Source organism: Physeter macrocephalus, chromosome 11, assembly GCF_002837175.3.
Source record: "Physeter macrocephalus isolate SW-GA chromosome 11, ASM283717v5, whole genome shotgun sequence".
Lineage (NCBI taxonomy): Eukaryota > Metazoa > Chordata > Mammalia > Artiodactyla > Physeteridae > Physeter > Physeter macrocephalus.
In genome coordinates this window covers 15,513,709-15,539,629 of record NC_041224.1, presented here as the reverse complement: position 1 = coordinate 15,539,629, position 25,921 = coordinate 15,513,709, and the positions used below count along the sequence as shown (strand labels likewise).

Below are 25,921 nucleotides of genomic sequence, written 5' to 3'. Positions count from 1 at the left end.
GTGGGATCTTCCCGGACCGGGCCACGAACCCGCGTCCCCTGCATCGGCAGGCGGACTCTCAACCACTGCGCCACCAGGGAAGCCCTATATTTCTTTTATGTTTTACAAAGACTATAATACTCAAATTCATAATGAGGCATCATTGGGTAGGCAAGGAGCGAGCGGAAATGAGCCTAAGAATTTGCATTTGTAACAGGTTCCCAGGCAATGCTGCTGCTCCTGGTCCTGAAACCGCACTTTGAGAAGCACTGCTCTAAGTCCTTCTCCATTCTAATGATTCCAACTCCAAATCCCTGAATTTGGTAGGTGTGTGTGTGGGTATGTGTGTGTGTGTATCTCCTGAAAGCAGTCTATTAATAGATTGAATTTATTGATTTATCACGTCACTTTCTGGTTCTCCAGATTCCTTTAACAGGTTTTTAAGACTCACAATAAATGTAACCATCCAGCATTATTTACAGTGTATTTCAGCATTACCCTCTTTTCCAGTTAGGCATTTCCTTCATGCTTCACACAATTCGCACCCACCTTCACCACTGTTCCTATCAAAGGAAATGTTCTCTGTACCTCTTTACAATATTCTAAACTTTACCATGCCTCAAAGAACTTCTCTTTTATAAAGATTCCTGGGTTCAGGTCCGAGTGGTTGTCTTCCTTTATTGAACTACCATTGTACGAAGCGTCTTTACCACCTGATTTTGCTTTTTAATAATTTTTAACAATTCTCACTTATCTATGTAAACCAATAGTAAACTACCTGATGAGAGGAATAAGACCTTTATATATTTTATATCTCCCGTAAAGTGTTCAACACCTTACTAGAGACACTATAGGTATTCAGTAGATCTTGTTTATCATATAAAATCCTTGTATATAAAGAAAGTTTATATAAAATAAATTGCAGGTTACTGTCAGTTATGTGTTCCTACTTATTTCTATATAGAAATCACAGATGTGACCTTCTTTAGAGTGTAAAATACTGGAAAATAAAAGACTAATGATAGGGTGCACAGATCAAGAGGTAAGAAGTTAAATGTTTCGTGGTGGTGTTTTTGCTATCTTCCAGTCATTGTTTCTGTCCTATAAACTACTGCAACACCTTAGTTTCAAAAATTACACTTGGGGCTTCCCTGGTGGCGCAGTGGTTGCGAGTCCGCCTGCCGATGCAGGGGACACGGGTTCGTGCCCGGGTCCGGGAGGATCCCACATGCCGCGGAGCGTCTGGGCCCGTGAGCCATGGCCGCTGAGCCTGCGCGTCCGGAGCCTGTGCTCCACAACGGGAGAGGCCACAACGGTGAGAGGCCCGCGTACCGCAAAAAAAAAAAAAAAAATTACACTTTTCTTGAAGTAACACAATTCTCTAAAGAAAAGTCAAGACACGCGATTTAACAACAGGAACAAATATTTGAAATTAGGACCATCTTGAAAACTCAGAGACATGTGGTTGCTATAAACTTTTTTTCACACTGCCCTACAGCGATTTAATTTATTTCTCTTTCTGCATGTGGTATTAGATATTCCATATTTAACCTCTCTTAATTTAATGTTTGCTAATGTGTAACATATGCCTCTTTTCAGTCCTCTTTATATATTTCTATAAGTACCATGTTTACCATTAGACTTTTTTTATATCCAGGCTGTTATTCAAGAATAAATTCATGTATCTTCAGTCAGCCAGAAAGAAACATGTACTGAAAGCTAAATTATTCCCCGTTTCCTAAACAGAAATGTTTCTATGCAGGGGGAAGGATGTGGAGAGGCTGGAGATAGGTTTTACCTTAAAGTTGTGAAAAGAAGCTTAGTGTCAGAAGTCAATTTAGAAAAAAAAGGAAAAGTGATGGTTAATTTCTTGATAAACGTGTTCTGGATCACCTTTACCTTTCAGAAACAATCTATTTTTTTAAAAAATGCAAAATAAAGAACCATTTGAAAGAGTGTGATACTAGTTTTCCCACTGAAGTAGAACTCCAGTTAGAAATATGGGTCATAAATTTAAAGAATGGGTCCTTTCTATTTTTGCTTACTGCACGGGTCTGCTCAGACCTTCCCAGGTAGGTGATTTTCCTACCACAGGTGTTTCAGAAGGAGGAATGAGATATAGAAAACTACTTGGAAAAACCTCTCAACCTCCATGAGCCTCAGTTTCTTCTTTGAGGAAATATCTGAAAACGTAGGAAATATTTCAAAACATAGAAATGGAAGAAAAATGACTTTCAGAATCCCATTATTATTTAGGTCTGTTTATAATTCTCAATAATCATTGTTTGTCCTATATAAAAAATGTGAAGTAAACTTTAATGGAAAGCAAATAAAGATATTTCTAAACATTGCAACTGGGAAAGACAGGTGAACATTGGCCAGGGTAAGAAACACTTTACAGGCCCAGCAGTCTGTTTTTTAAAAAAAAGATTTTATTTTATCTCTTGGAAAGAGAACCTCAAATTTTGGATGTTCCAGAATATTTCTAGATCAGATTAGAATTCCTGGAAAAACTTAAGCTGCCATACGTCTTTGAAAATCATCTACATCTGTAATAAAGACAATACCACGGTACTTATCCTAGTCATCTTTATATAACTCAGCACTTCTCTAAGCGTGTTTCAGTATCTTATCTGTAGCTGACCGAAGGCAAAAGGAAGGATTCTCACATCTGTTCACTCTCTTTCCTCTCCCAACCTAGTAGCTAGCTATCTGTTCTTCACAACATCGCCTGGATGGTTCACCCTATATCCCTAGCACCTAACAAAGTATCTGTCAGTTGTAGGCTCTCGAGAAATATTTGCTGAATGAACAAAGAAGGAGCTCAGTTCCCTTTATTGTGTAATATTTTCTATGGTCAGGGTTAGAACAGTGTGAGGAGACACATTAAAGCTAAAAATCCAGGAGTTACACAATTGTACCCAAATCAATTTTAACGGTAAAGTGTATATGTTCAGATTGGGGAAGGTGTTTTGGAGCAAATTATGTAAACTAAAATGACAGTCCCTGGCCCTTTTATGAAATTTGACCCCTGACTTATCCAAACTATCCAGTCAAAATAAGAGCTTGGTACAAATTTGGCATGGCAAATCAGAATTGTAATTTTTAAAATACTGCTTAGTGCATTTACAAATATTGAAATAGAATAAAACTGATTGGCTTTTGATAAAAATTTTTATTATTTCACCATTCTCCTAGAGCTGTGTAAAGAATAAAGAGTTGGGATGGGCAAACATTCCCCCAAATTAGTGGAGAAAGCAAATAACTATCCCAAGTCATACTCATTTGGAAAAAAGTTGGTAGTAGGATTATGAGATTTTTTTTCTGAATCTGTGTATGCTAGTTAGTCAATTGGTAGTCAGTTGTTCATGTTCAGGATTTTTCACAATAGCAGTCAAATTTATCATGGTTAAAAAGTTAAAACTTCATTACCCTGTGAGTTTCCTAGTTGGTTGGTACCAACTGACAAATGATTGGAACTGACTTCTCATGTCTGAATTACCTTCCTAATGTCACAAGGCCACATCTTTACACCTAGATTTAGAGCTTGAGGCCAAGGTCCTCCAATATATAGCTTCCAAGTGTGGAATACATAAATTTGATAGCAGAGGTGGTAACACAGTGGAGTTCATTCTTCCGTATACTTAGTTGGTTAGCTGTCGATTTCTGACTACATGTTCAGAACATAGGCAACATACTGAACCGGCACCGGTAACCAAGGTAAGTTAGAGTAAGTGGACAGATTCTTACCTTGCCTATGAGAAAAAGCAACAGCGCTGCAAAAAGTTGACTGCTGAGGGATGGCAACCTCAAGGACATTTAGAATTTCTGTTCCATGGCTAAATCTCTGGGTCAAACTTTAGTTCATATCTAGGCAAGCACTGAAATGTTTTCTTGATTTCTTCCAGAAGTTAGGTGGTGATAATCTAATGTGATTAAAAGTGGACATAATTGAGAATAAAGCTATTTTTCTGCCTTCCTTAACCAGCACAAGAAGATGTACAAAAAGCTCCATCCAGGCTTCTCTTTATCTTCTATTATTATCTGTATCTTTCTGTATCTCTGATATGGCCTAACTCTTCTCAACTGCATTTACATGATCTAATAACTATCCCCCGACAAGGACTGTTTTATAAATTAGTGTCTTCCCCAATTCCTGGTTGTGAAAAGTCCACCAGTATATGAGGTATCTCATGGCTCTGAAAACCCCTTAGAGCTTGACATCCCTTGCTTTATGTTTTATTCACCAAGTTTACAAAAAGACATAGAGAGAAATCTAAGCAGTGATTAAACAGGTGTGATAAGCTTGGGTTCACATATTCCATTTGGGAATTTTAAAAGATTTGGTTGCTTTCAGAGAATTCAACATTGATTTCCTTACTGTTCAAAAGTACTCGTTTATTTCCATGAAATTTCACATGGAATGTTTTCACCACAGAAAATATAATCTTTTCTCTTCTTCATTAACATGCTCTTCTTTGTTCTCCTCTTTCCTGGTATAATATTTTTAACACAAAAAACAGACAATGTGTTCAGTAATTTAATTAGTTGTACACCAGTGTTTAGAAGGAACTGAGAAGAATACAGTAACTCTTACTGAGTTATATAGGGAAATTCTAAAATAACAATTGTTTCTAAGGATTAAGATACTTAATCACCCCAGAAGATTAGGCTATGTTGTGACAGGTGAAATGTGATATAAGCACCCTTTAATGAGTATTGGGGAAAATAGATTAGACTTCCTCTCCATCTGACTTAGATTAATGTTCATGATTCAGGATCATTTACATACATCTTTTTTTATTCTAATGTACCATATGCCTTAATCCACACTGCATCATTGGTTACCATTTTTAAAATGTATTTTTAATTTTCAATCAAAGGATAAAAGCTTGACCGCATTGACAGGCTTGGGCTATGTCATGAGAAACTCACACATACCTTCTGAAGGTCTTGCTTGAGTGTTTTTAGAATGAGTCAAGTGGAGGTTATTTTCCTTTTTTATCTGTATACTACATCTTCTGAAACATATTTTACTTCTTTGAGGAGTATTTATTTGATGCTAAAGGGCTGAGAGAAAGGATAAATTAATTAATTTTTGTTCCTTAATTTTATCCTTACAGTGCCATTTTTCTTTCTGGAAGTGAAAGGAATTTTGTGATGGGGTCAGATCTGTCTTGGGACAGTAACCTCCACTAGTCATTCTAAAAGCACTCACGCTAGCCCTTCAAAAGTACATGTGAGTTTCTAGTGACGTCGCCCAAGCAAAGGCAATTCTCAATGCTGTCAGTCTTCCATAAAGGACTGAAATTTTAAAATACATTTTTAAGGTGGTAACAAATAACCCCAATTCCAACTCCCCCCTCAAACAACACACAAGCAAGTGGCAGGGAGAGAGAAGTGGAAGGGACGTTCCTGGGAGACCCAGCCTGCTGCCCTGACCTTGACCTTGTGCCTCAGAGGCCCTGATCTCATCCTGTCCCTCTCTTCTGTCTCTTCTTGCATTCATGACCTTTAATGTGTGTCCATAAGCTTGGAAGAACCTTGGGTTCACTACATTTCTGTCACCCCCCCCCTCAAACTTTAAAGATCTTAACATGCCAGAGAGAAGGGAAAGTACACTTCCTGTCCCTTCCCCAGTCCAGTGGAGCTTGTGAAAAACTTGACCCCAGGTCTAGAGCTCTGTGAAATGGAGCAGTGCAGAAAACCCAACCTGCAAATGTACCCAGGGCAGTTCTGCCTAGAGCTCCCGGCAGTGAGGAGGGGAGAGGATAGGACAGTTAGGTTGCTGTATGAACTGTAAAGTTTGTTTGATTAACAACAGTGTTCCTTAGTATTGCCACACAGTGTCTCTGACCCAAACTTGAAATTTCAGCATTCAGAATTCTGCCCCAGTCATTTTTAAAGGAACCAAATGTAGATAATGTACAGAATGCATTCAGCACAGCACCTGGCACATTCAACAGATGTTAGCTATGAAGTCAGATGAAATAAGGGACAAAAAGTACTTTTGAGTAGAACTCTTTTAACTACCACTGGCTAATTCTAATTAGTATATTAGTTGTTTAAAACACAATTGTTGCTTGGAAAAATGTTTATTTTCTTCAGTAGTACAAAAATACTTCCAAGGATTTTGTCTACCTCTGTTAGTAATAAAGCAAAAGAAAGTCTCAGTCGAAGGATGTAATTTAGGGAACCCTGGTCAGGAACCAGGAGACCTGGGATCCAGGCCCCGTTCTGCTGTCTTCACTATGAGTCAGCAGGGATGGAGCTAGCTTCTCCATGGGCGTATCCCACGGCCCAGCTCTGCCCATCCCTGTGACTTGCTGCTCCCAGGAGCTGAGAAGGGAACAGACATTCTGGCCCCCGGTGTCCTAGTTGTGAAATACATTGCAACATCCATCTTCTCCATGCTTCTCGAGTGAATAAAGTGACTTCACCACAACCAGGATAACAGCAACTCACCAAGCAACACTTTCACAGCCACATCCACACACTGAAAAATGTACCCGCAGACCACGTGGTCTCACAAAGTCACTTCACCCTTTAAGATTCTACCAGGAGTATCATTCTCATGGTTTTCATCATTGTACGTCTCATAACTGTCTTTATTTTAACCAAAGAAAAGGCAGAAAGCCTCCAGAATCAAGGCTTCTGTTTGCAGTCAAACCTTGGAATGATAGAATTTGAGCTGTTCTCAAGCATTATTGAAGTTGTTTGACTTAATACTTAACCATAACTTCTATGCAGCCCACCATACTATTAGAATAAAAACAGAGTAAGTTTACTTTGACCATAAATTTTCTAAGTGGATAGGATTTAGAGAAAAACAGAAGACGACATTAAAAGGCACACTTGGAAAATGAAACCTAAATGCTTCCTGTATTTATTTATTTGTGCCATGTAAACTAATTTTTAAACGGGCTAAGAGGCATAAAATGTTATTAAATACAAAATGCCTTTGCAACATGGCAAAGCAGGGGACCACAGCTTGAGAGACATTTGTACTTTGATGTTGTTTTTGTGTCAGCCCTTGTGGGTGTTCTAAGATCACAGATCTGGGACATCTTCAGTGGCAAAGAACTGATATTAATTCTCACTTCTTTGCTTGACCCAGGCCTTTGGAAAGATAACTTGAAATTACTTTCATTATGGCATATTAATTTTTTAAAAGCTATGGTAGTTCACTTTTAAACTAAGTGTTATTCCTTATAGATTAAAAATAGAATACCTCAGTTTTCTGAAAGCCCTATTTGAATCTTTAAATATGAATGCAATTCCCTTTTTAACTATACCCATGCCTCCCATCAAAATCATTTACCACCAGAAATTATTTTTTAAAGCAGAAGCACAGCACATATTTCAACTCCCATGTAATAATACTGCAAATTTGGTAACATCTGCATATTTTCTTTACTAATTGCAGTGTTAGTCTGAAGTTAATTATATTTTTTTTCAGCCAGAGCATATTGTTTGATATTGCTAATGAAATGTTTTTAATGTTCAGCTTAGCTATTAGGAGGAATCTTATTTTGTCTTATATTTTTAAATGTAATTCTCCATTGTAGCACACTAATTAACCTGATAACTACTTTTCTTTAAAAAAAAAAATCCTCAGTATAACGTTATATGAAAACACTGCAATAGGTGGCAGGGGATAGTGTTTTCATAATTTAGCTACATGTAAATCCTTCAATTACAGTATATTTTTGTACTAGCATTGTTTAGTAATATTTTTTGGTTCTGAAGAACCTAGGGGCAGGGCAGGAATAAAGATGCAGATGTAGAGAATGGGCTTGAGGACATGGGGAGGGGAAGGGTAAGCTGGGACAGAGTGAGAGAGTGGCATGGACATATATCCACTACCAAACGTAAAATAGATAGCTAGTGGGAAGCAGCCGCATAGCACAGGGCGATCAGCTCGGGGCTTTGTGTCCACCTAGAGGGGTGGGATAGGGAGGGTGGGAGGGAGACGCAAGAGGGAGGGGATATAGGGATATATATATATATATATGTAGCTGATTCACTTTGTTATAAAGCAGAAACTAACACACCATGGTAAAGCAATTATACTCCAATAAAGATGTTAAAAAATAATAATTTTTTTGCATGCATCATTCTGTGTGCCAAGCACAGTACCACACACCTAGTGGTCTATCAGTAAGTAGCAATTGCCACTATTAATAATAATGCCAGTATGATCTTTAGATCATGTATATAGATGGATCATGTATATAGATCTTAGATTGATCGAGACATCCATCAGTGTTAGATGGAGTGGTAAGGTAACAGAAAGCCTGCATCTCTAATGACGTGAAACTGATATCATTTATATTCATTCAATTCAACAAATATTTATTAAATCTTATCCATGTGTGATGAGTACTGCTGCTGTCACCTATGTGGGCAAAGACAGAAAAAATAAATGGAGTCTCAATTCTTGCCCTGAAGAAGGTCATCACAGTCGGGGCTCAAGACTCCATGAACAATTTTCTCCCAATTATATATTGTGTGGCATTATTAGTCTCTGCATAGTGTAGTATAGATAGTTAAAAATTGTAAGAGATTAGAGGAAGGAAACTTCAGTGTAAGAATCATTTCAGGTGGCCTTGTGATGGAGGTGGGACCTGAATCAGACATTGAAAAATTGCTTAATGTTTAGAAATGTGGGTGAGAGGAGATTTGGTATGTGAGCAATAACATGAACAAAGACTCAGAGGCAAGAAGAATCTTTGGAGTGTTCAGAGGACAGTGAGTCTTCCTGGGCCAACTCAGAGTTCATAATGGAGAGCTTTGGGGGATTGTGTTGGATGCATAACAGGAGGTCATAGAGGGCGAGGAGTAGATTAATAGTGAGCTACTGAAGATTTCTAAATGAGGAAGCATGCAGCTCCTCACAGAAGGCTAACCTGAGGGCCAGAGACTGGACAAAAAGTCAGAGTCTAAGAAATATACAAGCACAAAAGAATAAGGCCAAGCAATGGAACAGCTAACAGGAAGCCTGGGTGGCAAGAAAGTCTTGAAACTTTCTTGCAAGAAAGTCATCAAAGTCTTGAAACTTGAAATATGTCTGCCCTAGCAGGAACCCCTGTAGTCTTCCTTTGGGAGCAGGAATTATTCCAGGGTCCTAAGTGGGTGTGAGTGAATCTTCTAATGGAAATACAAATCCGTTAACCCAAATGGAGTGGCAGAGATTTGGACAAATCCTGATATGATCAAAGTGGAGCTTCAGAAAAATGAACTTGTCACTGTTATGAAGAATGAATTAATAAAGGGTGAATCCAGGTTTAGATGGGACAGTTGATAAATAATTCTAACAAATAAGGAATAAACTGGTAGGAGCTTAGGCAAGGATTATAATTGTGGACATTGAGAGAAGGTGATACATATGAAAAGTAAGTCAGGGTAGAAATGTGTCAGTGAAAGGTGGCACTGAGATTTCAAACCTGAGTGAAGAGGCAATAGTAGTAGCATGGACGGAAGTACAAGCCTTAGGAAAGAAAGTTATACACGAACACGTCAGCATTTCCTGATTTTCCTTTTCCTGATCCAGTAGAGCTCGGATGGAAAGAACATTCACAGACATGGCCAGTGGCCAACGTACAGAATAATTGGGACCTCCACTCTAATCTCATGGAGACCTTTGAGTGAGGTTTATTTTCCCTCTAACTTCTGACCACATCAGGGTTTTAGAGTAACTCTTGACAGATGTGTTTACTTAAGGGATTTTCAATGAGTAGGGCACTGCTTATTGTTTAAATATGGTAGAAATATGCTGAAACTTTGGCAGGTAAAACACCTGGGCATATGGGGCTGGAAATCAGTGTTTCAGTATATAAGTAGATTACCCCTAGGTAATGCATTTGGTGAAATGTTTTCTCCAAATTAGAGCTTTCTTTTTGTTAATTATATATCATCTTCCCATGAGGTCATGTCACTAAGACAGATAAAATGGATGGTAACAGTTACTGCCCACTGCTCAGAATGAATTAAAATAACAACATTCAATTTGAAGAAAAAAAGTCTAAGGAGATGTTTAACAATAAGAACCAATTATTTAACATCTGTTTTTATTTATTTATTTATCTGACATCTACTCTGTCAGAAACTCTTAAGTGCTTTATAGCCATTATTCGATTTCATTAGCAAATAATCCCATGAAATATGTACTTTTATTATCCTCATTTTCCAGGTAAGGAAACTGTGACCTGAGAGGTTAAATTGCCTCAGATTATGCAAAGTTAATTAGGGATCCAGCTAGAATTCCCCATCAGGTCTAGTGTGACTCTGAAGCCCTATCCTTAACTGCTGCACTATGCTTGTTTCTTCTGGCTTGAGCAAGAAGACAAGGTAATTGTGAATTTCACTATAAGCCTTTAGCATATACCCTCCAAAGATATGGTGTCTGTCATGTGTGAAGAAATAATGGGTCAACTATAAACTATGCCACTGAATGTTTAGCAGCCTATTTGCTCACATTTCTGGCAATGGAGGTCTTTATGTATTGAACCAGACTCAATGCAGTAAGAATTTAAATTTCTAGGAGCTGCATATAAACACATTATAAACTTTTATTGCCTTGAGGACTTTATTGTGACCCAGATGCTCTATGAACAGCTTAAACTTAGGTTGGGAATGTGGAAAATTATTTTACAATTGTTTTAGGAAAAAGCCAGGTATTAGCTTGCGCGCACACACACACACACACGCAATCTGAGATGCCAAACACTATTTAAAAAAATTTTTTAATTAAAACACAAAGTGTACCTGTGAAAAAATCCTCTATACACTGAATAAAAATTTTAAATAAATATATGGCATAGGTATTCATATATGAACATTTTGTATGCATCTATTTCTATGTGTTTCTATCCTAGACACAAAATGCATGCTAAAGAGCTTAAATTTTACTTCTTTCTTCACCTATAAAACTAACAGAGAATTGTTTGTTTGTTCTTCTCACAGCTGAATTTTTATTCCTCCTATGGGGTGTTTATCTCTGCTATGCGGTGCGAACAGTCCCATCAGCTTTTCACGAGCCGCGCTATATGGCTGTTGCAGTTCACAATGAGCTCATTATCTCCGCTATATTCCATACAATTAGGCAAGTGATCTGCAGAGCCACTCAATAACTGTTTTATTTTTCTGATGTGTTGCAGTTTAACTTAAATAGCAAAATTGGATAAGATGCATAATGGAAAGATGTAGGAAGGATAGTGTTTTATAAGTTGACTAATTTCTTTGTCACAGAAATGGCAAATGAATCGTTTTGTTTTTTTTTTAAACTCTGCTGTTCTTAGTTCCTTCTGATGAGTTGTTTATTGCCTTCATTTATTTAGAAGGGTAACTCAATGTTATTGTATTGTGTTAAACCACTTATGGGGATGTCATTGGGTATATTGTTTATGATACATAATACTGTTCTAAAGATATAAAGCAATACATGCATACATTATAAAATAGATACAGGTAAATTGTCTATGTTTTCATTCATGTTTATTATGCTGGTTTATACTTTCAAAATTTTAACACTCAGATAACTTATGTCTGTGAAATCTGTTGAATTCAGAACCAAAAAACCACTCCAAGTTGATGACTGGATTTTTGTGTGCAGTGGGGTTCTTTCATCATTACACTGTAGTGATGACTTTCTGTGGTAAGAAAATATGGCCTGGCCCTCCGTTTCTTATTATTCCATGTATCTCCATATCCAATGAGTACAAAGGAGGAAGAAAGTGGCTTATGATAAGTGAACAAAATGAAATATGTATGACTTATCTTCTGAGAATTTTCACCTGATTCATATTTGAAGATGAAATAAAAACCTCAATAAGAACAACAACCAAAAAGGAATCCTATAGTCTGAAAAGCAACAAAAAGATGCCATTTAGTTGCTCGACATATATTAAACGTTAGGACACACTTAAGAATGTAATTAGAAATTTTGAATATTAGCCTTGGCCCGCAATGGAAAGATAGGGATTAATAATAGGGTGAAAAGGTATGGATCTGTGGAAGTTTTGCAGGATGTTTATCACCTCTCACTTTAGTCAATAATCATAAAATGACATCTTGCACTTCTAGGAATAGATGATGCCAAAGAACAGTTGGGCCTCAGGCATAATCTACACGTTTCAAACTCTTAAAGTAAGAGAAAGAGGTATTTATGATCTGACAACCCTGGAAACTCGATCAGAGACAGCCAAGAATCAAGGGAATTTGCCCCCGTGCTTTGTCTTGCCCTCTCAAGAGAGAGAAGAGAGAGAGAAAGTAGAAGAGGGAGGAGATGAGACGCAGAATATGAAATCATGAATAAGCAAAGAAAAGGGTGCTTTCTCTAGTCCCACTCAGACTGGAGCTCAAGGGTATGAGCGAGGATGCCCTGGTCTAAAATGCCGTGAGCACCAGGGGGCACTTTGTCATGGTGCCAGAGCTCCAGAGCCTTCACATTTCTGCCAACCCCTCTCCCCAAAAAAGCTGCATCATTTTTGTTGTTTTCAGAATATCAAACACATATGTTTCAAGATCTAACAAACCTGCTTATCTAGAACCATTGATAAGTTAAATGTTATATTAACAAACCAACTAGAGAGTTATAAGCATGTAAGAAGGCTTATCACACGGACTTCCCTGGTTGTCCAGTGGTTAAGACTCCACGCCCCCAATGCAGGGGGCCCACGATTTGACCCCTGGTCAAGGAACTAAGATCCCACATGCTGCACAGCGTAGCCAATAAATAAATAAATAAGGCAGTAGCTATGTAAATCAGCCATACTTCAGTAAAAAATAAAAATTGAACAAAAAGGCTTATCACAGATGAGTTTAAATGTCTTCTACTGTCAGACTGTAACTGTCATGCAGAGTTTCCCACTTTTGCCCTAAAATTAACTGTTATGTGTCTTAGAACCAAATTAATTGCCCAAGAAATTAAATCTGTTCAACACAGTTGCCAAAATTGATCTGTATCTTTTCAACCTGTTCAATTTTACTCTGTTCAATTTCCATCATTTAATGTGTTTTTTCAATAGATTTTCAACTCTCAACTGGCCCAAGTCCTTTCAGAAGTAGGCAAGGTAAATGATTTTTAAATGAACTTTAAAAAAATTCTTAATAGTGAGGCAATAGATGGTTATTTTTAAAAAAATCATAAAATGATAAAGAGAAAATAAACTCCCTAATCCAACCACCCAAAGATAAGCACTATTAACATATTAGTAAATCACTGTTAGATGTTTTTATATGTGTGTGTATTTATGACACATCACATTTGATAGCTCCCTTCTAGGAATGTCACAATGAAGCTAGCAAACCGAGAAGTCCTGCTGTACAGATACCTGTTTAACTTTGTTTAACCAGCATTTTCGAAATATAATCGACCATGGAATCCCCTCAACACTTACATCTGATAACAGCAGCCATGCTTCAGAAAATACTGTTTTATCACTGCACCAGGGTGATAGGAAATATGTTAAATACTTGTTGAAAATAGCTTTCTTACTTTGCTTAGGTCTGTCCTACAGAGTCCCAAACAACCCAGCCAGAAGAATCATATAAACCATGAGCTGGGTTCATGTAGACACAAGCTCTGATTGAATGGTTCATGGTGAACCTAGTAGGTTTGGTATTGAGCAGACATAGCATACTCTTCTTCCAGACAACTCTTTATAATCCCCTATCAGTTTTGAACAGGGAGGACTTCAGATGGTAGCAGAGGGACCAGCCTTGGTATCTTTTGGTATCTTCTTAGGCAAGGCTAAGCAAACCTGAATGGGAAGCTCTACATTTCAAGTTCCAGATTTGACTTACCTTTCTATATCGACCAGACTCGATTAGATGGTGGCACATTGGCTTCAAAGAACCGTAGCTACTCTCTTGAAAGTTTAATTTGTATGGCCATAAGGGACCAGTGATGGAATTATAGTTTAACACATTAAATCTACAGAACACTGATTTTAGGGGGATGAGCCAGCAGCAAGTAAAAGGCAGTGATAATTAAAGAAATCAAGTATGCACAATTTCTTATTTACATGTGGACTGAATTCATACATGCTGTGGTTCCAGCATTAATAAAGTTCAAGGATAAGAAGCAATAACATAAAAATTTAAATCAGCTGGATCCATCTTGGCAATTTTTTCCTAGAATGAAATAATATTAAATAAGGCATCCAACATCAGCAAAGATATTCTCTATCAATAGGATATATATGTTCTTCTTGTCTGCTTAAAATATAAAATTATATATACATATATGTATGTATTCATATTTATACATACACATATATAAATTAAAAACTATGACTACATATTATGTACAGATTTACTTTCTTTCTTACCAAATTGTCAGACTGAGCAAAAATAACCTAAAAGGGTTAAGTCTAGAAGGATAAATGATGAGAAGGCATTTCGCTCAGTCTGTTCTAACCCTTTACTTATTTTTAGTACTAAGCATAAAGCAAACCTTTGGGAAAGTGCAAGGCTTTTAAAAAGTTTGCCTTTATTCTTAACCTCAATTTTCAAATATTTCGATGCGCCTGATTTTTGGACCTATTTTTTAAGTTGAAATACTATTTTTTAAAATGAAGCTTTAATACTATTTCAAAACCCAATTGTTCTTAAGGTATTTCTAATCAAAACTGCAACCTAAAAAAATCTGGCAGTAATTAAAAGCTGATTAAGGACAATTGATGTTAGCATATCTCAAAATTATTTTTTGGAAGATTCACTGTTTTAATTCAAAATATATGTACCCATTCTTTTCTCCAGATATTGTCAGGCTAGTTTCAAGTTTACCTGTGTTGGCATTTGAGATAGGAATTCCCAGTACATAAGGATGCTTTTTGACTGTAAATCCATCTCCTTTGATGTAACTGTCTGCTCCAGTACTGGCAGGGGCCCCAGCAGATTGGGATTGTATTATTTTCAGGGGTACATTTTCTACTGCTTCTGTGCCTCAATACTCTGTCTCAGAGACTATAACTTTTTATTGAGTAAGATGATCCTATTTTAGTGCTTAAAAAAAAATCTTACTTGACCCAGCACAGACTGTATAGTCAAAAGTATCCCATCCCTGAACAAAGTGAATATTCAGTCACATTCAAAGCAGGTATGATAGGGAGGGTGGGAGGGAGGGTGACGCAAGAGGGAAGAGATATGGGAACATATGTGTATGTATAACTGATTCACTTTGTTGTAAAGCAGAAACTAACACACCATTGTAAAACAGTTATACTCCAATAAAGATGTTAAAAAAAAAAAAAACAAAGGTATGAAGCCACTTTTCTCACAAAGGAGCTAGAAAAGATGTTAATCCAGAAAATCCCTTTTAGTTGTCTGTGAAGTATCTTGGCCATTCTGCACTTGTGTGTATAAGTCTGTTTTTTATGTCTCCAGACACAGGGGAAAAAACTCTATCTCCATTTTGATGACTCCTGAGCTTCTATTTTAGCTTGATTTTTTTTGGGGGGGGTGGGCGGATGGAAGTGAAAATGAGGAAAAAATATCCTTGATGGAAATTTTGTTTTAAATATTAATATTAATTTACTTAGTAAATTTGTCATGAATATGGTATAATGCAGAAATAAAATTAGTCTCTTCTCTTTTTAGATTCATATATGTTTATTTCATGATTATATCATAAGCATTTTCTTAGGATATGAGCTTTTCAAATTTGATGATGTGTATCATTGAAACAAAATACTAATTCTCTAATTCCAAAAGCACTAAAATCTCATATTTAGCTTTCATGGATAAACAATAGATGGGAAAACATTAAAAGAAGAATATGAGTGCAAAATGACCTTAATAAAACAATATCTGGTTTCTGCATAAAGATGAGTCCTTAAAACATGAGTTTTAGTTTGTACATGTACCTACTGATTTGTGAAAACTTTCCAAAATTACCAGATCAGATATTAATAATGAATTTTTCCTACACATGTTACTTGAAGGGCCATCCTGGAACACGAGTTTATAAATTCTTCAATAAGATAAAATTTTAAATATTATATTTTAAATTATTTTAAAATAATTTGATGCTCTATAAAAACTAAGATTTGTATTTTAAAAGATGCACTTTGTATGTCAACTATATTTCAATTTTTAAAAACAATTTTTAAAAGATGCATGTTACAAACCATTAGTACATTCATTTTATCCATTACATTGCTTATCATTTAAACTTCTGGGATCATTCACTAAAACAGATATTTACCCATTTTTTTTCCTTAGTTCTAATTAATATTTTTAAGTGAAGAATATTATGATCAAGAGTTATTTGGGGCTTCCCTGGTGGCGCAGTGGTTGCGAGTCTGCCTGCCGATGCAGGGGACACGGGTTCGTGCCCCAGTCCGGGAAGATCCCACATGCCGCGGAGCGGCTGGGCCCGTGAGCCATGGCCGCTGAGCCTGCGCCTCCAGAGCCTGTGCTCCGCAACGGGAGAGGCCACAACAGTGAGAGGCCCGCATACCGCAAAAAAAAAAAAAAAAAAAAATTATTTGGATGTGTCTTATAACCTAAATTTGCCTGAAACAATCATTTTTTAACCTACTCTTCTTTTGAATTCACGTGTTCACTGCTTTTGCTTTGCACGTTCAACTTAACTACAAAATAATAATCCAAGGAAATGTTTATTTAGTACATTATATATGTATGTGTTATCTCTCTTACTATTGATAATTTTAAGAACTAAAGAGTTCATATCTTATGCATCTAATTAGTGTTACTTAGACCCTTATTCTTCTGTGATGAAAATATATGTCATAGAAATAACAGTATGACTTCTTTCTTACTTGCTTTCTTTTACTAATACATTGAGGAACAGAGTTTCCAAGTATCCTGGTGTTTTAAGTAGAGATCTTGTTGGGTTGCTAATGCGGTGAATTCTCATTTCAGATTTGTTCTTGCCTCAAGACTTCAGTCTGATTGGATGTTGATGCTGTATTTTGCACATACTCATTTGACTGTGACAGTCACCATTGGGTTGCTTTTGATTCCAAAGGTATTCCTGCAACATTACTTTTCTCTTGCAAGATAGTTGTTTTAAATGAGCGTGGAATTGTTTCTCCTTTAAAAAATATCTGGCAATATAGGCAAAGGGAGGTGTGAAGATTTGCTTGACATGCTACAATGTTTTTAAAACTCCCTCCTCAGGAATCTAGGTGTCTCTTTTCTTTGGGGCTTTATTAAACATCTCACATAATTTTTAACTGCCTTAGTTTGTACAAAACCCATCATCCGTTTTAGTCCTTTTCCAAATTCTTTGATATGTATTTATATTTTAATTATTAGGGGTTCAAGGTGGCCTTTCATTGTAGCTGTAACCTCAAGCTCATTTTTAAAGAGAATTATCCTAGTCTAAGAATCCTCTTGTTTGGATTCATATTCAGGGAAGTATTGTGTTTTAAGCATTCAGAGAATTTTCATGTAAATAGAAATAATTATAATGTTGTATAAAAAGAGTCTTGCTTGACAATGATGGATTCTGACAAAGACTTATCTACACAGCATTCTGACATGGAGGGAAACGGGCCAGGACTCAGAATACAGGGATTCTGAACTCATACCCCACCCCAAGTTAGTTGTGTGATGTAACGTTAGGCAAGACTTTTCATCTCTCTGAGTCTCAGTTTCCTCATCTATGACATGATAGCGGTGAGGCTGCTTGGAATAAAACAAAATGATATCCAAGTTTTGGAAAAAAGATAGTATACAAATTATCATTATTTTCCTCTTTTACGTGTGGAAAAACAAAATATTAGAACAAAATATTATGTGTAGAAAAACAAAAATTATCATTGTTTTCCCCTTTTACATTTAGGAAAGCAAAATACATCTTTATCAGTGTCGTACAATGTAACGTTAGCACAGCTGAAACCAGAATTGTGATTTCATTCTTTCACTCTAGGCTTTCTTTACCTCACCTCTCACAATTAACCAAAACATTGAACTTCAGCCTGATTGAAAAGGCCAAACGATTATAAACAGAGCAAAATACCTATTTTCCTCCTTACTTGAATTACACCAAATAGCCATTGTTCCTGCAATCTATCTTAACCATCTTTATACTGTACATAATATTACATTTTTATTAGATAGGTATATACTCAGACTATTTATTTATTCATTCAGAAAATTGTTATTGAGCTCCAGAGAGAATTGAAAACATATGTTTACACAAAAATTTATTCTTGATGTCTGTTACCTTGGTAGTGATGGCATCACGGGTGTTTGCATTTGTCCAAACTCATCAAATTGTACACATTTAACATGTGCAGTTCTCTGCATATCAATTATACCTCAATAAAGCTGGCTTAAAATTTTTTTAAAAATTTGTACATGAATGTTCATCGCAGCATTATCCATAATAGCCAAAAAGTGGAAACAACCCAAATGTCCATCAATTGATAATGTATAAACAAAATGTGGTATAACCACAAAATGAAATATTATTCATCAATAAAAAGGAATAAAGCGCTGATACATGCTACAACTTGTACAAACCTTGAAAACCTTATGCCAAGGAAGCCAGATAAAAAAGGCCACATATTATATGATTCCATTTATGTGAAATGTCCGGAATAGACAGCTCTAAAGAGACAGAAGGTGGGTTAGTGGTGCCATGGGCTGGGGAAAAAGGGGAATGGAAGTGACTGCTTCCTGGGTTCAAGGTTTCTTTTGGGGGTGATGAAAATATTCTGGAATTAGATGGTGATGATGATTGTGCAACCTCATGAATATACTAAAAAACACTGATCTGTATAGTTAAAAATTGAGAATTTTATGGTATGTGAATTATATTTCAATAAATAATTTTAAACATTATTGCGGAGCTTTACTAAGCACTGTTCTATATCCTAGAATAAGGGTAGTGAACAGATATAAATCTGTGCTCTCATGGTACTTATATTCTGGTGGAAGAGAGGAGGAAACAGAAAAGATAAAATAAATATTTAAAATAGTATTTTAGATAGAGATAAGCATTAAGGAAAAATCATAAAGCAGGAAATGGACAATATCTGACAAATAACTGTCTCTTAAACTCATGATAGTCTCTAAGACTTTGCTCAAGAAAAATAATTTCAGTCTTATAAATAACCACCAGTAGCATGTGAGATTTTGGAGGACCAGGACTCTATTTTCTTCACTGTTATGGCCTTAAGTTTATGGCACATGTGGCTCCCAGAAACATAAGTAGAAGAGTGAGGGGAAAGTTCATCAGTTCCTGTGGTTTCTCAGCTGGTCCCAAATACAAAAGATTCATTATTAATTAAATAGAGAACTACCATCTCACATGTTATCTCCAATTTGTGTTCACCTGCCTAGCTGAATATTTTAACAATAGTTGACATTAAAATATCTCTGTATCTCTGTATCAAAGGGCAACCTGTTCTGTTTTTTTCTTTTATTATATTTTGGTTTTTTTAAGTATCAAGTGTCTTTATAGACAATGCATAATTGTATAGAGGGTAAAAGATTTGTCAAGAATCACACAAATTAAGTGGAAGGACCCCTGTCACATGTATATTTTGGAAGTCTAATCTATTCCATTTGGATTACTGCTACATTTCTTATCATGAGATTAGCTACTTTTTTTTTTTTTTAACACTAGGTCCTTGTTGGTTATCTATTTTAAATACAGCAATGTGTACATGTGAATCCCAAACTCCCAGTCTATCCCTCCCTCCCACCCTTCCCCTCGGTAACCATAAGTTCATTCTCTAAGTCTGTGAGTCTGTTTCTGTTTTGTAAATAAGTTCATTTATGTCATTTTTTTAAAATTTCATATATAAGCGATATCATATGATATTGGTCTTTCTCTGTCTGACTTGCTTCACTTAGTGTGATAATCTCTAGGTCCTTCCATGTTGCTGCAAATGGCATTATTTCATTCTCTTTAATGGCTGAGTAATATTCCATTGTATACATGTACTACATCTTCTTTATCCATTCAGCTGTCGATGGACATTTAGGTTGTTTCCATGTCTTGGCAATCGTAAACAGTGCTGCAATGAACATTGGGGGTGTATGTATCCTTTCGAACCATGTTTTTCTCCGGATATATGCCTAGGAGTGGGATTGCTATTTTTAGTTTTTTTAAACCTGTTCATTATTTAAAGAAATATTTTACCCAATGACAAGCTAGGAGAAGAGAACCCAAGTTCGTTCAGTTTTCATAGGACAGTCACTTGGTTTGTATGTGGTGTAGAATGCGGCTGGATGCTTTTGATTCTTCCTGCTCTCCATCATTTACCCAATTCATTCTTCCTCACTCTTCCACTTGAAGAAGAGTAGAGATAGCAAGAGTCCATGAAACTGAAAAATAGCAAAAGACTACATGAAGATAACTAAAATATATCAAAATGCAATGAGGGAGGAACTTGAGAATAATGATGAGCTTAAGAAAAAAAATCTATAATTTCAGTGAATCATTGAATTTTAAACTTAGATACCATTCAGCGCAAGCCCTTTAGGCTAAGAGGGCACTGTGCTCCCGAGAGGTTCCATGGCCTGGTTAAGATCTCACTGACAACAGAGTCGAGGCTCGAATTCAGATCTCCTGTCCCCTGAGTTTTGAAAGTAGTGTTTTTGAAGCTCTGTGTGACAGACTGAAAGTCATATTCCTGTGATCAAGTCCAATTGTGCCCATAGATGAAATACAGCCTCCTCTGTGTAAAGTGAAACGATATGATACACACCACACCTCTCAAAAAAATATTCCCATTTAGCTGCCAGTGGGTCTAAATTGCTACTCTTAGAGTGCAGTGCACTAAGAGTACCCTAAGAGAACATTTCTTTGGATTCTGCTACTTATTTTCATTTTCAAAATGCAAATATCGTTGAAGAGGAATAATGTGAGTTAACCCTTGGAACCTGGAAAAAAGACAAGAATGAAAATAGGAGTCAAAGAGGGAACCAAGTGTTAATATTGCCTCACTAAGTGCTCTGGCATGTAAGGCGGGAAACAACACAAATATGGCAGCAAATATTTTGTAAAGAGTTCAGTGAATGAATTCATCTAAGCTGAAGAAATGATGTAACATTAGAACCTTTAGAAAATTATTATGTTGTGTCCTATGGTGGAGTAATGTCTACAGCTCATATTGAATTTCTATTGCAGTTTTCACATTCAAGCAATAACCCACGAGACGACATTGCTACAGAAGCATACGAAGATGAGTTAGACATGGGCCGATCTGGATCCTACCTGAACAGCAGTATCAATTCAGCCTGGAGTGAGCACAGCTTGGATCCAGAAGACATTCGGGTAATACCAGTATTTCTTCTTTTCTGTTTTAGATTAGACCCATTCATACAGGCTCACACGTGTGGGTTGATGTTCATGTGTGCTTCTTTGTGTTAGAGAGCATGTGTGTTTGTGTAAGAACTGAAGGCATCACATGCAGTTAATCCAGTTCTAAAACATAGAATCACAGTATAAGTTAGGCCACAGAGGCCAGTCTTGATAGTCTTAACTGATTTATTGGACACCATGATGATGAACTGGTTGTACATGTCCCATGATGACGGCTTGTGAGATCTTGCTGATGGGAAACCAGGATAGATCTGTGAACAGAGAGTGTGAATTATTTAAAATAATCTGTGACAATATATCAGCATTTGGAGGAAGAAGACGCTTTTAGTATTTGATGGTCTGTTGTACACTAATTTAACATTAGGTTTAATTTTATCAGTGGCTACATGATGCTTCCCGTATTGTTCAGGGATATGGTTTATCGGTAGACAACAGGCTGTGTTTTGTCATGGTCCAGGCTCAGCCTGGTCCACGCAGTTCGCAAGTTCAAAGTGCCTGTTGCATGAAGCAAGTGCGGAATGCAGGAGTTCACGTCTTAAAGTTCAAACGCTGTGTGAAACAAGATACAGAGGAATCAGAAAGTGAGAGTGAGGGGAAAGTTGCTGAGCAGAGATGTTAGGAAGAGCCCCGTTTATTGACTTCACGTTACAGTTAGTGATATTGGCCGGCCGAACGCTAAATTCCGCACCTCTTTGAATCTGCTCTTGTTATGGCAGGATGAGCTGAAGAAACTCTACGCGCAGTTGGAAATCTACAAGAGGAAGAAGATGATCACAAATAATCCCCACCTCCAGAAAAAGCGGTGCTCGAAGAAGGGCTTAGGCCGTTCCATCATGAGGCGGATCACCGAGATCCCGGAGACGGTCAGCCGTCAGTGCTCCAAGGAGGACAAGGACGCGTTGGACCACGGCGCGGCCAAGGGCGCCGTCCCGGGCAGGAGGAATCCGCAGGAGGCTGCGGGCGGCGCCGGGAAGCCCAAGGAGGAGTCCCTGCGGAACCGAGTCTTCTCGCTCAAGAAGTCGCACAGCACGTACGAGCACGTGCGGGAGCAGCCGGGCAGCCCGGGCAGCCCGCCCGCCCCGAGCCGGGAGCAGGAGGAGGCGGCGGCCACGGACAGCTCTGCGCTGGGCTCCCCGGCGGGAACGAACCGACCACGAGCCCTGCAAGACGACAGCCAGGCCGTGTCCACCGAGTCCGTGCCTCTGGTGTGTAAGTCGGCCAGCGCCCACAACCTCAGCTCGGAGAAGAAGCCCGGGCCGCCCCGCACGTCCGTGTTACAGAAGTCCCTCAGCGTCATCGCCAGTGCCAAAGAGAAGACACTCGGACTGGCCGGGAAAACCCAGGCATCCGGCGTGGAAGAACGGGCCAAAGCCCAGAAAGCTCTGCCAAGAGAGAAAGAGACAAACAGAAAATACTCAAATTCAGATAACGCAGAGACTCAAGACTCTGCCCCCCCAAACTCCAGTCATTCAGAGGAGCCAAGAAAACCTCCGAAATCTGGGATTATGAGGCAGCAAAGGGCCAGCCCCCCCACTGCCAGTTCCGACCTGAGCCCAGGCACCCCCCAGATGAAGGACAGCTTTGACATAGGGGAGGTGTGCCCCTGGGAGATCTACGACCTGACCCCCGGTCTTGTGCCTTCAGAATCAAAAGTTCAAAAGCACGTATCGATTGCGGCTTCTGAAATGGAGAAAACCCCAATTTTTTCCTTAAAGGGGAAATCTCATCCCAAGCCTAAGGCAGCTGAACTATGTCAGCAGTCCAATCCGAAGAGCATGGACAAAGCTGAGGTGTGCCCTTGGGAGAGCCAAGGTCAGTCCCTCTTTGAAGATGAGAAGTATGTGATTTGCAAGACTCAGGTTCCCCCAGGAAGAGCTCAAGGGGAGAATGGCGGCCAGCGCTCTGCAGCCAGTGTGTGTGCTGGGCAGGGTGAAGAGCTGCCTCCCAAAGCTGTGGCATCAAAAGTGGAGAATGAAAACCTCAGCCAGCTAGGAGACCAGGAGAAAAAGACATCTTCCTCGGGGCAAAACGTGCCTGACTCATATAACTCAAGTAATAACTTTCAGCAACCCTTAACATCACGAGCTGAGGTGTGTCCCTGGGAGTTTGAGACCCCAGAACAACCAAATGCTGAAAGAAGTGTAGCTTTCCCTGCCTCTTCCGCTTTAAGTGCAAATAAGATAGCAGGGCCTCGGAAATAAGAGGTCTGGGGTACTTTTAAAGTGTAGCATCCCCAGAAAGAAAAGGAGAAGGAAGAAACGCTGAATTTGCTATAAGACAGAAGATACAGGATCACAAATTCCCAAGGACTATTGGTCAGTCAAGGGAAATGTGAAAGGCAGGGGTGGAAGAAAACATAGGAGGCCAGGGCCACGTCGTAATGGAGAAGTTAGACTGGCCAGGAAAGTCTTGCCCCAGGGAACACTGGGAAAATCCTTACACTTTAGCCTATGTTTGGGGGAAGTAGCCCTCAATGTCTTCCCCTGATCAATACTTACCCTTGGGACTTTGAAGATCCCAAGCAAGGCAAACCAGAAGACACAGAAGAGGGACGAGATTTTGCCAAGGACAGGAAGGTATTGGCGTTTGTGACCGAAATTCTAAGTAGCTGACTAAAAAGAACTTACTTTACCTATTTAACCTTGATAGCACTGCTAACTTAATGCATCCAAAAATACCTTTTATATTAATGATTGCTTTCATTTTCTTATAAACGTCTGTTTCAGTACATTGTTGTGTCTCACTCTAGCATTCCAGATTGTATAATTTTTGCAAATAACTTTGGTATTATGTGACACAACACATTTATGCAATCTGCAGCTACTCAATTGTTATTGCAACTTCCAGAATACCTGCTATCTATCAACTTTAGTTGATTCTTGAAGTACAGTACGCTTTTCTCTGGCTTGGGAAGCCATAACTGTTATGATAAAACCTTTTAGTTTTGGCTGTGGTTTATATATTGTGAATTTGGATTTGACTCTGTTATTTCACATCATGGTTTGTTATACTGTCTTAATAAGGGTTTTTTGTACAAGTTGAGTTTCTTGTTTTGTACTTCCTGTTAGGACTCAGAAGCTTTATTAATATTGGAGATCAAGTGGTCCTACTTAGTCATACATCTCATTAAGTTAAGGACAACTTATCTATTGTTTGTTCAAAGTCAGGGATAGATAATGCCTTCATTCCAATTAATTGTCCCTTTTAACTCTTTCAGTATTTCGTACTTAGCAGCATTTTGTAAGGAAGGAAGAAGCTAAGAGAGAGAAAAATATACTGTGCATTGTTATTACCATTGGCAAGGGAAGACTCTGGGAATGACAAGAGAATTAGAGTACTGCAGAGCCAGGGGATTTGCCTTTAAAACAAAGACAGAAAGGGAACTCCCAATAGCACTTTCAAGGGATTATATTTTTAAAGAGAAAAATTATTATAGCATCAAGATCATTATATGGATATATTTTTATTATGTATACTAAATATATAATATTTTACATTACCTTAAACTACTTATTCTCATAAACTCTTATTCATTGCTTCAGGCAGGGGTAGAACTTGCTGGGCTCGAATCCCAAAGAGGTTTATAACCAGAGTTACTCAAAGCCTCTGAGGCGGTGTGGGCTCTTCATTCTTCCAAGCCCTGGAAAACTTCCGAGTCCTGCAAATGGCCTAGGTGAGCTACCAGGCTCAAAATTCCAAATGTAGGGGTTATTTGCAAGGCACAGTAGCCCCCAAAGCATGTTTTATAAAACGTCTCGCATTCCACACTGATCACCTGGCAGGGCAATCGAAGCTGTTGGTTTAGCCCTACCGACGTGAGTCCACTGCAAAACTCAGTCTCATTTTACTTTAAGATGAATCGCTTAAAAATAGAACCCAGACTTCCTTTCTCTCACGCTCAATGCCGAAGTATCACTCCTTGTTCGGCCAGGACATTTATAGCCTAAATAACTGTTTTTCATTTTCTGAGCAGCAAGGAGAACGTGCTAGGAGGGTGGAAGTTGAGAAAAGGGCATCCGAAGGTGGACATGGGGCTGTTCTTAGGAATATTACTCTCAGTGGAAGATAAAAACGGGGAATCCTCCTGTTCATCATCAAGGTTTTCCCAGCGGTCTGTATTCAGGGGTAACGTGCATTTCACCATTTTGCAAAGCTGTGCATAAATCTCCTCACCCATTTGCTTGCTTCGTGCATTACTCAGGATGGTGGGGTAGGTTTGAAGAGATGTAGAAATTCTATTTGTCTTTGCTTTCTTCATTTACTTCCTTCTCCGCTCCCTTTTCAGTCAAAGCCTGTCTATCTACTTAGTGACCTTGGACCACAACTTTAAGGTATAAAGTTGTGAGTTTGGTTTGGAGTGTCCAGACCCACCTACTTGTTTCATTTACATCTGAGATCTGTTAGTACTTTACTGACTTTTTCAGAAATAAGCAGTCAGGCATCAGTGACTTTTTATTGCACTTCAGGATGACCCTGCTAGAGATGTGGCCTAAAGAAGACTTGCCAGTTTCTACCTTAGTACAGTCCATAGAGTCTCTTCCACCAGCATAAATCAGCAAGAGCGCCTGGGGTCTTTCCTAGACTTTCATTGCCGTTATTTATCACCAAGAGAGGTTTAAATCGTCAATCCTT

At 38.2% G+C, this 25,921-nt stretch overlaps 1 protein-coding gene across 1 annotated transcript in view; it reads left to right on the top strand.

Annotated features, from left to right (window-relative positions):
• GPR158 (G protein-coupled receptor 158) overlaps positions 1-23,517 on the top strand; it is a 333,029-nt gene extending 309,512 nt beyond the window's left edge. Inside the window, exons 8-11 of the mRNA XM_024129687.1 lie at positions 10,945-11,083; positions 16,870-16,975; positions 21,095-21,241; positions 22,006-23,517. Coding sequence (XP_023985455.1) covers positions 10,945-11,083; positions 16,870-16,975; positions 21,095-21,241; positions 22,006-23,490 — 1,877 coding nt within the window. The 3' untranslated portion in view covers positions 23,491-23,517. The remainder of the gene's footprint in view (positions 1-10,944; positions 11,084-16,869; positions 16,976-21,094; positions 21,242-22,005) is intronic.
• Positions 23,518-25,921: the final 2,404 nt, after the last annotated feature.